This window comes from Apis florea, unplaced genomic scaffold, assembly GCF_048593485.1.
Source record: "Apis florea isolate Af1SG1 unplaced genomic scaffold, ASM4859348v1 contig_2291_pilon, whole genome shotgun sequence".
NCBI lineage: Eukaryota > Metazoa > Arthropoda > Insecta > Hymenoptera > Apidae > Apis > Apis florea.
Window position 1 is genome coordinate 2010095 of NW_028256553.1, and position 14913 is coordinate 2025007.

The 14913-nt window shown below is 32.7% G+C and overlaps 1 protein-coding gene across 1 annotated transcript in view; it reads left to right on the forward strand.

Annotated features, from left to right (window-relative positions):
• LOC100865223 (glutamate receptor ionotropic, kainate 2) overlaps positions 1-14913 on the forward strand; it is a 144485-nt gene that overhangs the window by 108623 nt on the left and 20949 nt on the right. The window contains exons 9-12 of the mRNA XM_086903407.1: positions 10380-10583; positions 11367-11570; positions 13789-13893; positions 14552-14809. Of these exons, the coding sequence (XP_086759533.1) occupies positions 10380-10583; positions 11367-11570; positions 13789-13893; positions 14552-14809 (771 nt within the window). The remainder of the gene's footprint in view (positions 1-10379; positions 10584-11366; positions 11571-13788; positions 13894-14551; positions 14810-14913) is intronic.

A 14913-nucleotide genomic window follows, 5' to 3' on the forward strand; every position in this document is an offset into this window, starting at 1 on the left:
GAAATAAGTGGAAAATATATAAAAATAATTACCTCTTCGCGTGATGGATGATCGCCTTATTCTCTTGAAAACACTGACTCTATTTTGTAAAAGCACTGATTCTATCTCGAAAACGAATATTTAAAAAAAAAGTAAAAATAAAAGACTATTAACTACATTCACAATTTATAATCGGCGAACAAACACTGACTCTAATTTCGCGATTGACTTATAATTAAATTGAATTAGAGCAACTGTGCTCTAAAAAAAATACTTAAAATAATATTACGAAACAAACACTGACTCTACTGACTGCATTGCACGCAGTCACAATTTTCTGAAAGAAAAATTGTATTAAATGGGCATGGAGTGAAGAAATAAAATATTTTTTCGATATTTTATTTCTTTTTTCTATCGAGCATTTGTTATAAATGTAATTGTATTTTTTAATACTATAAATTAAGAGATAATGAAAGAATAAATTTAATTTATTTAAAAGAAAAAAATTTAACATCCGAAATAAAAACATAATTTATTCGATCTCTTTTACTTTCGTAATATTTTTAATAATTTATATATCAATATATTATGAATTACTTGATAAATGCATATCGTTGAAGTTCAATAAAAAGAAAATAAAAATGTATCTAGTTTTGATACGAAAAATCAAATGTTACCGTTTCTCTGATTGGTTACATCAAACGGTCGTTAATAGCGTCCATATTGAATTTTCTTTTCTTCTCTTTGTAGTCAATCCAAACAGTCAATTAAGAATCTGCACAAAAAATAATTAAATTCTTAGAAGATATATCAAATTAGAACGAACTGAGATTAAAATAACGCAATAGAATCTTGTTATAAAACTAATAAAGCCAAATTAAACTCAAATTTCGTTTTAGAAATTAATGGCGTCTATTTCACCAATGACACTAACTGTAAAACACGTAAAGAAAATCTAATAATTATTCTTCAAAAAATTATTAATTATAATAAAATTCACAAAATTATTAAATAAATATACTAATTAAACAATAATAACAATAATATACACGAAATAAAAGAATAATTACAGAAATATATTGTATTACGCAATAGATTTATCACGCACTTGAAACGACACGTCCACACACCACGAATTTCGACTGTAGAATGATATGTCGCACCGCGAGTTCGATTATCGAATTGGATTAAGGAAAGCGTTTGAAGTTTGGCAACAAATCGATATATGCGTAGATCGAATGTATACAAACGCGACCAGTAACCTCTCGCGACGATTATATTGTAAATATATTTTTCGCCTTGAACGTAATATAAAACAAAGAAAGAAACATATCGTCAATTTTCTCGGAACGTTGACTTACAAAAAACATTCTCAGCCTTGAAGGTAAAATAAAAACAAAAATAATACGAATATACGAATAGACGAAAGAAATATATGAGAATACGTATAAAATATAATCGATTTAAATTATTTGATCTACTTGTTTTTACTTTCATATGAATTAAAAAAACGAAAAGAAAGATATATATATATATATATAAGAGAGAGAGAGAGAGAAAGAGAGAGATAAAGATTATATTAATTATTATATGTTTATTAAAATGAAAAATCTTACCTCGTTTGCATAAATATAATATATACATAACCTATTGTATTTTCAAAGCCATTTCAATAATTAAACAATAATTTGCATAAATAAAAGTCAGAAAATAAATATATGAAATTAAAATAATATCGAAATAAAGTAATGGTAAATTTAAATTCGACTTAAAATGTTTATAATACAAATTACCGATAACTGTACACTCAAATGAGCAAGCAATAAAGGACGATAAAAAGTACAAAAAACAATTCAATTTTAATACAATAATATTCAATAAATGATTACACACATACACACATTAATTAAATAAGATCACTAATAATTTACAAATTATACCACAATATCGATATTTAATAATTATATACCTGTGCCGATGTAACGTGTACTCTCTTTACGATTCTTGCGAGCAGACTGACGCCATATGTACTTCATCTAGCTATTGGGTCTGAGCTGCTTTCTGATTGGTTGGAATAATGCTATACTCTATACTTCAATCGCGCGAAAATTGAAATACAATAAAATACTTTAATTATAAATTTATATATCAAAATTACAAATATACATTGAATAAAGATATAATATAATATAATAAGAACAGTTTTTAACTTGATATTGTTTTCTGATATGAAAAATTTTATTTTTAATAGTATTTTTAATATAATTCTACAAATTTTTTTTATACTTTCAATATAAATTTTAATTTTCAATATAAATTTTTTAATAAAATTTAGTTTAATCAAACATTATTTTAAAATAATTTTATAAAATAACAATATATAATATTTTTTAATTTTTAATTAATTTCGCAAGCATAATATTTCTTTAATATTTAATAAATTTTTTATTTCGTATCAAAAATACAAAATTTTCACTTATATTATATATGTTATATTATAAATTCAAATGAATGTAATAACTTTCAACAATAGTTTAAATAATCACGCATTAATCAATAGTTAAATTATTTTTATTTCACTTCCACTTTAAATTAAAAATCTGAAATCTTGAACTCAAATTGTATATTTATTATATATTTCTCCTATAATTCACGAAATCTTTATTCTTTTTTCAATTAGCAATTGCATCACATCTGGAAACAATTGATACGTTTACAGAGGAAACAATCTTTTGTAATAATTTTCTTCCAACTCGATTCGTCACCGTTATTCTCGATATCGTATATCAGAAGAGAAGTCGAAAGATCGATTGTCAAACAGAGGTTCGATCCAGGTAATCAACTACATATATCGCATAAATTTCAACGATACATTTGAGCCGTATATCGCACGTATATTTTACGAATGAAACTCCTTTAACGAGTACTCGACTCGGCCGACAAATCGTGTTCCAGCCTCGTGCTTCCACCTCTTATTCGTAATTTATGAAGCAATCATACGTTAAATTCTCCACTTTTATTATTTTTATCGTCGAAAACATCATCTTCAGAATGATTTGAAAAACTCGAGTTTATAAACATTCACTGGCAGATGCCACTCCATTAAGAGGTAAAGTGCAGTTAATGAACCATAAACTCGAAATTCAGGTTAATTAAGAGATTTGTAGCAATGTATGATTTCCAGTTAGTTGTTTAATTTCACTTATGGATCGCTTCAAGGTAGACAGATTGTTAATCTCAATTTAGTTATGTTGATATAGAATCACGAAACCGTTGATAATTAGTAATTTGATATAGATCAGAGTATAATGACGAAGAATATAATTCATAAATTAATAATGACAATGAGGATAATAACGCTAATAACCCGATTTTAACGTGTTAACATATTAATAACGAAGTATCAGTAATATTAGTAATAATAATAAAATAATGGTGATAATGGTTAATAATAATGTAAGATTTCAACACATTATGCATTGATGGAATAAAATCGAATATTCTTTTTATATGTATATATATATATATATATCTTTCTCTCTAAAAAATACGTATGATTTACGATCAATTTAAATTGCAGTGATAAAAACTAACTCGACCCAGATTCTCCTTAATTGCATTCAGCCGCATAAACAAGAAACAAATCGTGGTCCACAGGATATGTCTGGTACGAACAGAAGAGCAGGTAAAGAAGTTTGGAAACTTTCTTGAGCACTTCTTAGTGAGAAAAATGACTTTCTTAGTGTTCGAAGATCTTCTAAAATCTTCGAAAATCTGTGCAAAAAGTACAAGCTACGATCAAAGAATAAATATTGCCCATTATTAGGGTATTAGGATAAAAGATTGCGAAAAAAACGCGAGAGCATTCGTATTTTGTTTACCGATTTCCGGTTTGATTACGTTTTCCATTTCAGAATACGCGAAAGTTGAAGAGGATCGATCGATAAACACGAAATTTTTACTTGAAGAGGTAATAAAAGATACTAGTTTCTCGAATATAAATCTAGCAAAGATTTAAAAGCTCTCAGATATTATATCTGCCCTGGATAGAAAGATGTATCGTTTGACTGGGCAAACGAGTGGAGATTGAGTTAGGAAAAATTGTTTTTCACCCGATATGGCGGACGAATAGTAAACGAGCGAGTAACGAGTGTTTGGATCTGAAATATTGCTCTGTAAAAGTATAGGATGTTATTCAATTGATGGTACAACCAGTAAATCTACAAAAAAAAATGAAAAAGAAATTCATATAAATGTAAAAATAAGTCAAAATAGAAACGAATAAAATTTTTCATTCCTGAGTTTTGTTTTCGAGTAAATCAAGTTTGAAAAATTTTTATGTGAACAAGTGAAAATGAAAATAATTTCGACTAAACAAAAATTAATTATTGGTAGTAGATTAATTTACGTGTGAAAATAATATGAAAACATGTAGAATATATTGTATATAAAAATTAATTTTCGAAAAAATCAAATTTAAAAATTTATAGATTATATGTACAATTTTTCGACTTTATACGTTCAATCTCAATTTCTCTTCAATTGTTCTTCAAAGACAAAGACTTGAACGATAAAATTTCATTTTACAATTTTCAATTTGTATAATTTTCACTCACAGAATAATCTTCTGTCGATAGTTGATTTGAATTCAATCGAGAATTAACCATTCCATTTAAAAAAAATTATCAATTATTAATTTACTCGAAAATGAAGTTTCGAACGAAAAAATGTATTCTTTTTTCTTACTTTTTCACAAGTAAAATCACGATTTACATTATTAGTATAATATACATTAGTATTATTTGACAATACAGAGTAAGAATAAAAAACAAACCAGGAATTTGCAAATAGAAAATCCAATCGTTTCGATTAAATCCCGTCGTCGAACATGATATTAGATTGTTCGTTGAATACACCAGATGAAATATTTGGTGCACACGACTCGGAATGGATAGGGTAAAATGTTTAATCTACAGTCAGGACTCTGATATATCGAAGGGGAAACACAGCCACGACATTTATTTGCATGTACCAACATATAACTTGCAAACGAGAGTCGAGCTACCTAATTCAGATTGAGAGTGATCGATCAAAGCGTGAAAATAAATACTTTATCTCATATAGATCTCTTTGTTCTTACATAATAAATATCCAAGATACAAAAAGGAGAATAATAATCTAACCTATAATTAAATTTTTTGAAATAAAAATTGAAAATTTGTCATATTTTTTAAGAATTTAATGCTTTTTCATTTTCTGAGTACAGTCACGAATGATTTTTAGAAAGTAAACATTTATAGTTTCTTAACTTTTATGGTTTGCCTTACTATTTCGTCCCATAAACAGTAAAGTTTCTAAGGATCGTGCACTTGCCATGAGCCCAACCAAGAAGAGTCAACAGAGTTTAGACGACACCGCATGCAATATTCAAAGCTCAACAAGTGATTCTAACTTCTCATGCAGTTAAATTTATTTATTCTCAAACAAGGAAAATTATTAGCAAAAGAAATGCAATTCTGCAATGTAGAACAGTGGCTTTAAAACAAAGTTTGGATAATTATATATGCATAACTAATTTTTCGCCGTGTATACCGCAAAAATCGTCTAGATACAACAAAGAGTGGACATCTTTAATGCAAATGCTATGTCATTCTGAGAACCATGTTGAATCCAGTGCACATGGATGATGGAAAAAACGGTGCTTTCAAGCTTGAGAGGGATACAAGGAAAGAAAAGCGCGGATATCTCGACAAATGCCCAGAAGTATTCCTCGAGCTTGAAAGCAACCAGATTGGTAGGCGTCCAACGATAAACCGCAAACGCGCACAGAGAAGTGAAACAGCGTTGACACATGAATAATTGAACAGCGTATTTAGCAAATAGCTGCAGAGAATGGATCGTTCCTGTCCTTTGACCGTGTCTTCTGCCTGTCTTTCTCTTATTATTAGTTACTCCTTAACTGAATTTCACTGTTTGCAGTATACATACAGTAGAGGAAAATTTGAAGAAAACTTGAACAAAATATTTTGTATTTATAAAATACTATTTCCTTATATTAATATTGTTTTAAAGAAAATTGTTTGTGCAAATAATTTCCCAATCCTAAAATCCTAAAATATTAGATTCTATTTCGTGAAATCTAACGCGATAGAACGCGCGAAACGAGGCGAAATAAATTGGTAAAAAGTATTCACAATGAACATATTTAAAACACATAAATACATATACGTATCACGTAATTCATTAATCGTATAAATCAATTTAAACGTTTATCAACGACCCGTGCAAATGGGTACCGTAAATTGTTAAAGGATTAACACATTTCGTTAAACACGATAATTATTTTCAAACGTAATATCATCCCTCTGCACCCTCCATCCGTTGCTCCATTTCTTCCCTCCTCATCGTTCCATTGATCAACTTTTCTTCCATCGAGGCTATATATCTTCGCTCAAACATGACACTGTTCCACGAACGTCTTTTTGTCCTCTTTGACACGCCTTTCCACGGTCCATTTCCCGCGATTCATTCGAACAATTCCGTTTTCCGCTTGCGTCCGCCCGACGAGTCTCGAGTTCCGCACGATCGTCCTATCGGCGTGACACGAGTAACACGTGTTAGATCTCGTATGGATCTCAGCTCACGTCCTCGTGGACAACACTCGTGGACGGGTTTATTAAGTGAATATTGCTTCCGTGCTCCAAGTTTCCGTCTAGTTCAACCGACACGCAATTCTAGAAATTCACTAGAATGTTTCAATCGCAATTCGTTAGATCGAACGAGGTTTTCCACATCTTCGTCGATTGTTAATCAAGGAAAACGCGAGTTTGAATACACGATTTATCAGCAAAGCAATGATCGTGTCGTTTAAACAGCGATAGAGGGTGGGAATGTTATAAAATTAAACTGATTGATGAAATTATTCAATCGAAGAGTATATTGGGACAATATGATACGTTTCAATGAATCGTGTCACTAACGAATGTGCCGACTGCTTTCCGCAATATAATTAAAAAATGTGCGAATTATAATATCATTTTATTTAAAACATTTGTGTTTAAACCTTAAGCAAAGAAACGAAAGAAGAAAGAAGAAGAGAAGAGAAACTTTCGATCGTGATTTCAAGCTTGTTACAAATATAAATTTACGAATGATCGTGACAAAGAGCAACAAAGAGCAGATCGTGACACATGATTCATCGAATTGAAATTGCAGAACGTGTGATTTGTTCGTTATGAGGGCGAGTATCGATTAATGAACTGGTCTGCGCATATTCGACGCAAATTAAACAGGTTGCTTGATAAATGAACAGTAAATTTGGCGCGCCGATACGCAGAAATAACTAGTGTCACGAGTTTCCGATTCCATAAGAGGACAAGTTGATTGTTGTAGCTGTTCGATAAATAACGTTTAAACGTTCGATATTATTTGTTCTCTCTGTTAACTAGTTGACGAATGATTTCCATCCTTTCCTCTAGGCCGAGAATTCTCATTTTTCACACGAGCGAGGTTGATCAAGAGGAAAATCGCCTGTTATTCGCTTTCAATTCACGCGAATATTAGTTCAATTTAATTTCAAATTCGCGAATTTTCGAGTGGAACACGCGAAAAAACTGAAAATCGAGGCATGATAGAGAATCGAAATCGCCGAAATGATCTATTCCATATCTCGTCATCTACAATTCTGAAATTGAAATGCAAAACGTGGTGGATATTTTTGGAACGACAGGATGAATTACGCTTCGATCGTGCTTTTTCGAATATAAATTCGAAGTCGTATTGATAGACGCCATGAAAAGGCGAAACTATATCAGAAGTTACTTAAGAATATGTTCTATCGAGAAATATTAGAATTCAAAAGGATAATTTTTTATATATCATTCCGGTATTCTTATTTCTTTCCTCTCAACTTGCCTATTAGTATTAAAGTTTTCCCATATCCAACAACGAGAGGAAAAGAAAATTTTACATAAGTTTCTGGAAAAATTCGCATGGGACGATTCCGGAAAATTTGACAATCTTCTTCAAAGTTTCTTTTTTTTTTTTTTCTACACAATTGTTCAGCGCCAATTTTAAACTTTTCTAAATCATCGATTTTTTTTCAACACGCTCTAGTACGTGACGCTGGCTGGCTTTTATCGAGTCAACTTCGTTTCAGTTTTGTTTCAAACAACCTTTCAATTTTTGTTCATACCGCCCGACAAGTTTCCCGTTAGTTAACCAATTTTCGCCGCAATTAAATTAATCACAGCGAATGATACGCGAGATATTTTCAAATTTTAAACATGGAAAATATCGTGAAATATAGTGATCGACTGATCAGTTACCGCAGCACGAAAACCATTGTGTTTTATTATATTATTAAATCGTCGATAATTCCCTTTTGAATTTAAAATCGATAGAATTTATCTGTCTAAGAATGAAAAATATTCTTAGAATGAACGATGATATTACCGTGAATTATTGGATTACTTTACACTTCTATTCCCTTAATAATTAAACGTGCACAAGAATATCTACATTTCCATTACAAAATCCTCTCATCGCAATGATAAATAATCATTACACTTTCATCCATCGATGTAAAACGAGCGAAGCGACTGGAAGATCGACATGTTCCCGTTTCCAGAACAGTTGGTACGTGAAAATGGGCCCGTGATTTTACACGAGCGTGGGCGTAGATGCGAAAACAATTAACAGTGGAAGCCAATGCATGAATAGCATCGCGTAAGCCGCGATACACGGCTACACTAGCTATTCCGGCCCTTGTTCGTTTCGAAACGATTCGGTAAACGTCATTACGAAAGATTTAGAATATCGACTCTTGTAATTAGCATCCCTTGTTGACTATGAAATTAGAAGAATTCTCGAAAGTACGTAGTTTTAATTTTCAAGGAGCGACAAAAGCAAAATAGCAAAATAAAAAGATTTAATCTTTATTATCCCCTATGAAGATAATGGTGTCACGATGGCTCGTCGAAACGGTAAAGAAATTGGGTTATGTCATTTTCTGGCAAAGAACTCTGCTGTACAACCGATAAAAATACCGAAAGATAATGAGTTGGAATTTGGTCCATGCAGTTTCAGATAGAAAGTGTCATAAATTAGGCAAATTCAGGTAATTATTAACAGAGAGGATTTCTAATGTTCTTCTGTGTCATGTGGACAAGTTTAGGATGTGATTCAAAGATGGAATCGAGACGATCGAGCTATTATTTATCAATGTTTTAACGTCGTATCCAAAAAAATATATAAATATATATACAAATATATTTGTAATTGGCACTCATTGTTTTATCAACTATTATCCATTTTGATGTATTCTTCTTCTTTCGAAAGATTTTCGGCCAGTAATTTCATAATTTTAATATTATATGAATAATTTTCTTGAAAATTGTAGCATATTACGGAATGGAAATTCTTTATTGCGATAAGAAATCAATGATGAAATCGTTGCACATTGCTGAATGATAATGGCAATATGACACGAGCATAACACGTGTAAGTTCACTTGTAAACGATGATGATTCGTATTCGAAAACAAATGATACGTCGAATAGAGATCGATAATTTAGTGGAACGTTGAACAACACCGGTCTCGTATCCTGTAATTATGTTCTGAAGGATTGACCAAATTACAATCGATGATCAATTGTACCGAATGACACTAGAGACTTGATTTATTTATCGTTGAGGAAATATTTGATGGGAAAGTATTTCAAAATACAGGAAAATTGAATTGAAAAAAACTTGCTGAAAATTGATTAACTCGTGAAAAATGGACATTTTAAGGTATATTGAATGGGTATATATTCGATAGGTAATAATTTTAATGAAAAATATTTTGAATAAAAGTTAATTGAAAGTTAGTTGTTTGATAAAGTGATTGATTGATTTTAAGAGTAGTATAATTTCACGTGAGTAGGTTTCTATGTAATGGATATATGAAAGTCAGGTTTGTTTTATAAATAAAAAATTAAACCAATCTCTCTCGAAATCAATCAACATTCATCTGAAAACATTTTTTTTTTTCATTAAAATCATTATTTACAGAGTAATCTTCGTGATTCAGCAATTACTCTACATTATCATTATTTACCATACCAGAATTCATAATATCGAAGATGCAAATAGGATACGATTTTCTCTCACTTTCTGTGTACTTTAAAGATCTTCCTTCAAGGCATGATTTACCTTAGAAACATTATTTCTTATTCCAAAGAATATATTCCATCTTCTATCCTATCTTAAAACAACCAAATTAGGAAAACCTCACTTCATCGAATTTCTCTCTCTTCCAAACAATTTTCTAGTAATAAAAAATATTCAGAATCAAATTATAAATTTATTAAAATAAATTTTAAACTGGAATTTAGGGTTACGAACATTTCTGTTCGCAGGCAGGTTTACACGGCCTAACCGGACATATCGAGTTCAACGAAGGGAAGCGTAATAACTTCAAGCTCGACCTGCTCAAATTGAAGAAGGAGGAACTGGTGAAGGTTGGCGAGTGGAAGCCCGGATCGGGCGTTAACGTGACCGACGTCGGTGCTTTTTACGAGACCAGCGCCGCTAATATCACCCTGGTCGTTATGACCAGAGAGGTAATTACCGCAATGCTCGTGTCACCGTTTGTCCAATTACTGTTCATCACTGAATATTACCTTAAAGCATATCATAAAGCAACATTACGTCTGTAAACGAATAATCGAGAGACTTGAGAAGCAAAAGAGGAAGCAGATCTCAAGAATGATTTTAAGGAAATTAGAAAAGAAAAAGAATTGCTTATGAAATTATTGCAGCAATTCTATATCTACGAATAATCCAAAGTCCTTTTCCGTAATTTAAATTGAAGAAAAATTGTAGTTAGCATACACTCTAGAAAACTATCCTATAATTTTTATTAAAATCTGCATCCACCACAATGTAGAATATTTCTTTCGGATATATCATACACAACAATTCGATTAATATTAATATTCGATCTTTGAACACACTTTATGCCGAGTTTGTCCGCGATCAATAAAGTTTCCACGAAAGAAATTAATTTCAGTCGGAAAGAAATCGTCGGCCGAGATACGACGTCTCATCCTCCTCTCCATTTTCCAAGATGAAAGGAACAGGAGGGGGAGGAAGAAAGAAAGGGAAGAAGTAGAGTTAGAAGTTTCCATCAGAATCGTTTGCATTAGACCGTCCAATGATACCGAGTACTGTGCACAGCATACCATCGATACCAGTTCTTGTCGTTGAATTTTTTCCATGGATAAAAGAGGAGTGTCTGTCCTTCTCCCTATTTCCTTTATCGTTCCCTTCTCCTCATCTGTATTCATCTGTGTCCTCGACACTCTGCCTCGCGTGATCCATCAAAGGAATCTTATTTCTCGCAGGAAAAACCATACGTGATGGTGAAGGAGGACAAGAATCTGACGGGGAACGCGAGGTTCGAAGGATTCTGCATCGATTTGCTCAAGTGGATCGCTAGTCAGGTCGGGTTCCAGTACGCCATAAGATTGGTCCCTGATCACATGTACGGCGTTTACGATCCAAAGACCAAGGAGTGGAATGGAATCGTTAGAGAGTTGATGGAAAAGGTAAACGGGAAGAAAATTTTATTTATATGGTGATGAAATTTGAATCTTCTATAATATCATTCCGAAATTTATCAATCTAATGCTTCTTTATGATTGTGATTTAAGGGAAGTTGTGTATAGAGTAATTATAATATGATTTTGATCTTTCGAATAAATAATAATTTCGAAAGTTTCAAGGGAGAAGATAAATATTTTATCGTATTATGAAATTTATCGATAAACGAAGAATACCATGGAATTTTCGTATTTCGGATTAAGCTTTAATTAAGCTTTCGGATCGCTTAAAAGATTCGACGAAATTGCATGTTTTTCCCAGGAAAAAAGATAGGAAACGTAGAGAGTTCGATGAACAATTTTATATGCAAACTAGCAGTATGATGTCGTCGTAATAAATCCATCCTGACTAAATTTTCATTATGCATGCCTGGGCTTGAGCATCTAATTTGATGTTTTCTAACAGGTGATCCACGTATCGGGTATTCTGATTCAAAGGAACCGGCACAGATGTTACCAGATGTGACATCTGAATTGTAAAAGAACATGGTTATTAAGCCGGAATTTTGTGTCCCTCATTGGGAAAACATTTGTAGAATAATTTATGAAGCCCTCATCTATCAAAGATTTTATTGAAATATTAATGTTCCCTTGCAAAAATTGCCAGAATGTAATTTTAAATGGGCATTTCTGGCTTTTTCCAAAAACAGTATTACTTTAGATCATTAAAAACATCGAAATAAACTAATTGCATTGTCAATAGTTGTTCAAGTAATATACTACTGTGGACGAAAAGTTTGTGAAATGTTCCCTGTTCTTCTCTATATCGAAAAGATTGCAGTGATTTTTTTCTATTGAATCGTGCAACCGATATTATCCTTTACTATTAATTCAAGTTTTACTATCGTATCACTTTTGTTTCATTTGCAGCGACAATTTCAATAGCAATATTCAATAATTTAATCGTTTCTGAAACACGTCCTTCTTTATTTTCAAAAGACCATGACAAATTCTGTTTTTAATTGCGACATTAAAACTTACACACTAAATGATATGACCACAAAATTTGAATCAATAATAAAAGACCTATAAACCTAATAAATCATAAAATGTTTTTATTAATTTTTATAATAATATTCAATTCTTAATAGTAACAAATTTAATATAATTTCCATTTTATCTCTTACCCTCTCATCGATAATATTTAGCGCAGAATGACAAATGCATTGCATATTCATGTATCACGCTACTCGGGCGCAAGTAGTATAGCCACGTAAGTTGTCGGCCATCGAAATACGCGATGCAAGCCTCGACCTAAACTTCATCGTGCAAGGTCGAAGGTGCGAAGGTAAAAATCTAAGAATGAAAAGGATGAAAAGGAAGAGAATTTTTCGTCGTAAAGAAAGATAAGCTTTGCGCCTCGAGGCTTCAAGGTTGGCTCGAGGCGAATCCGTGTTTTCCGCGACTAATCGCTATTGCGGCACAAATGGACGGTGAATTTCGAAGATTGCCGGTTCGTAAAAGATGCATGGCAATCTGTCCGTGATAAAAGAAACCGCCTTAACCCAGAAACCGGGCGAGGCCGTAAGTGGATCGTCTTGAAGGAAAGACGTCATTGGTGGTGTTCTGATTCTCTTATAAAAAATACATTCGCTGTTTTGCAAGGGAAACGTTTTCCTAGGCGAACGCTTCTTTGGTCGACGAGTCTTTGACAATGATTTTCAACGAAAGATGGCGTGACGTACAAGGGGATGTATTTCTTTGATTTCAATTCGAGATATGGTAAAAGTTTTTTTTTAATCCTCCTACTCCTGTAATATTTACTAAAGGTTTATTATTATATAATTAAATTTGAATTGAATTAAATAAAGAATAATCGAATCAAGAAAAGAAATTAATTAAAATAAAAAAGAAAGGAAGAGAGACAGGATAGAGTATTAAGAAAATGTTATCTCTTATCAAGTACCTCCTCGTTTCATCTCGTTACTTAAACTTGAAATTACTTGAGACATTAACAATGTACATTAAGAACATAAGAATTGAAATTGAGATCTTCTCTCTGTGTAATTATCAGCGATATGTATAAAAATTTTATTCGTAATTACAAAATAATCCTAATGGCTTTCGATAAATTTCGATTTTCCGTATGATTTTTCGAACGTATTGACAGTTGGTGAGTCAGAACTACACGTTTTCAAGCGAGAAAATTCTCTTTTGCCCACAGAGAGCAGACCTGGCCGTCGCATCCATGACGATCAATTACGCTCGGGAGAGCGTGATAGATTTCACCAAGCCATTCATGAATCTCGGTATCGGAATTCTGTTTAAGGTGAGTCGCTGTATGTGCATTCGATGGTGATAAGCTAACTCGTAACTTCCATTCATCACGCGAAATAGTGTCGACCCTCTCGAGAATCTCGTCTTAGCTCGTATATCCGAGTTTGCGTGAAAGCCTCGCAAAAATTCACGAAATAATATTTTCTCGTGATTCTTATACAAACCAAGGATCAACGAAAATCTACAAAAGAAAAAATAATATTATTACCAAGATACATTCTGCATATTAAAAATTTTGTAATGTTATACCATTCGTTGAGTTTTGACAACGAATTCTATTTTCAAAGTATCAATGAAAACTTGCTCTTTAAAACATCAAGATGAACAAAGAAATCATTTTTCAACCCATCCAACGATCGAAACCAACCATCGATCGCTTTATTTTACTTAAATTGAAATCCAATTCTCCCTGAAGCAACAGGAAGGCGTAGAGATAAATAGCCAGTGGTAATAAAAAAAATCTGTAAAATTTATCGAACGATCGAATTAACATTGACACGGCCACGATATTCGATCGATAAAGACGAGATTCTCGAGGATTAATCGATGGATCGTCAGATCCAACGTTGGCCACAGAAAAGGGCCGTCATTCTGGCGGGAAAGCGGCACGAGATCCGTTTTAATTAAAATCGTAGCGTAACGTAATTTAGGTGCCCTCCAGCCAGCCAACGCGGTTGTTCTCCTTCATGAACCCGTTGGCCGTTGAGATCTGGCTGTACGTGCTGGCCGCGTACATGCTTGTGAGCTTCACCCTCTTCGTTATGGCTCGATTCAGCCCGTACGAGTGGAACAATCCACACCCGTGCCTGGGGGAGAGCGACATCGTCGAGAACCAGTTTAGCGTCAGCAACAGCTTCTGGTTTATTACCGGCACGTTCCTCAGGCAGGGCAGCGGGCTCAACCCCAAGGTACACTCAACGAGGTGCTCCGCCACTGGACTATTTCTGCCGTTCAATTTCAGTCGTCGTGTCACGATCCAAAAATCCTTAAATCCGGATCCTTATCTCGACCT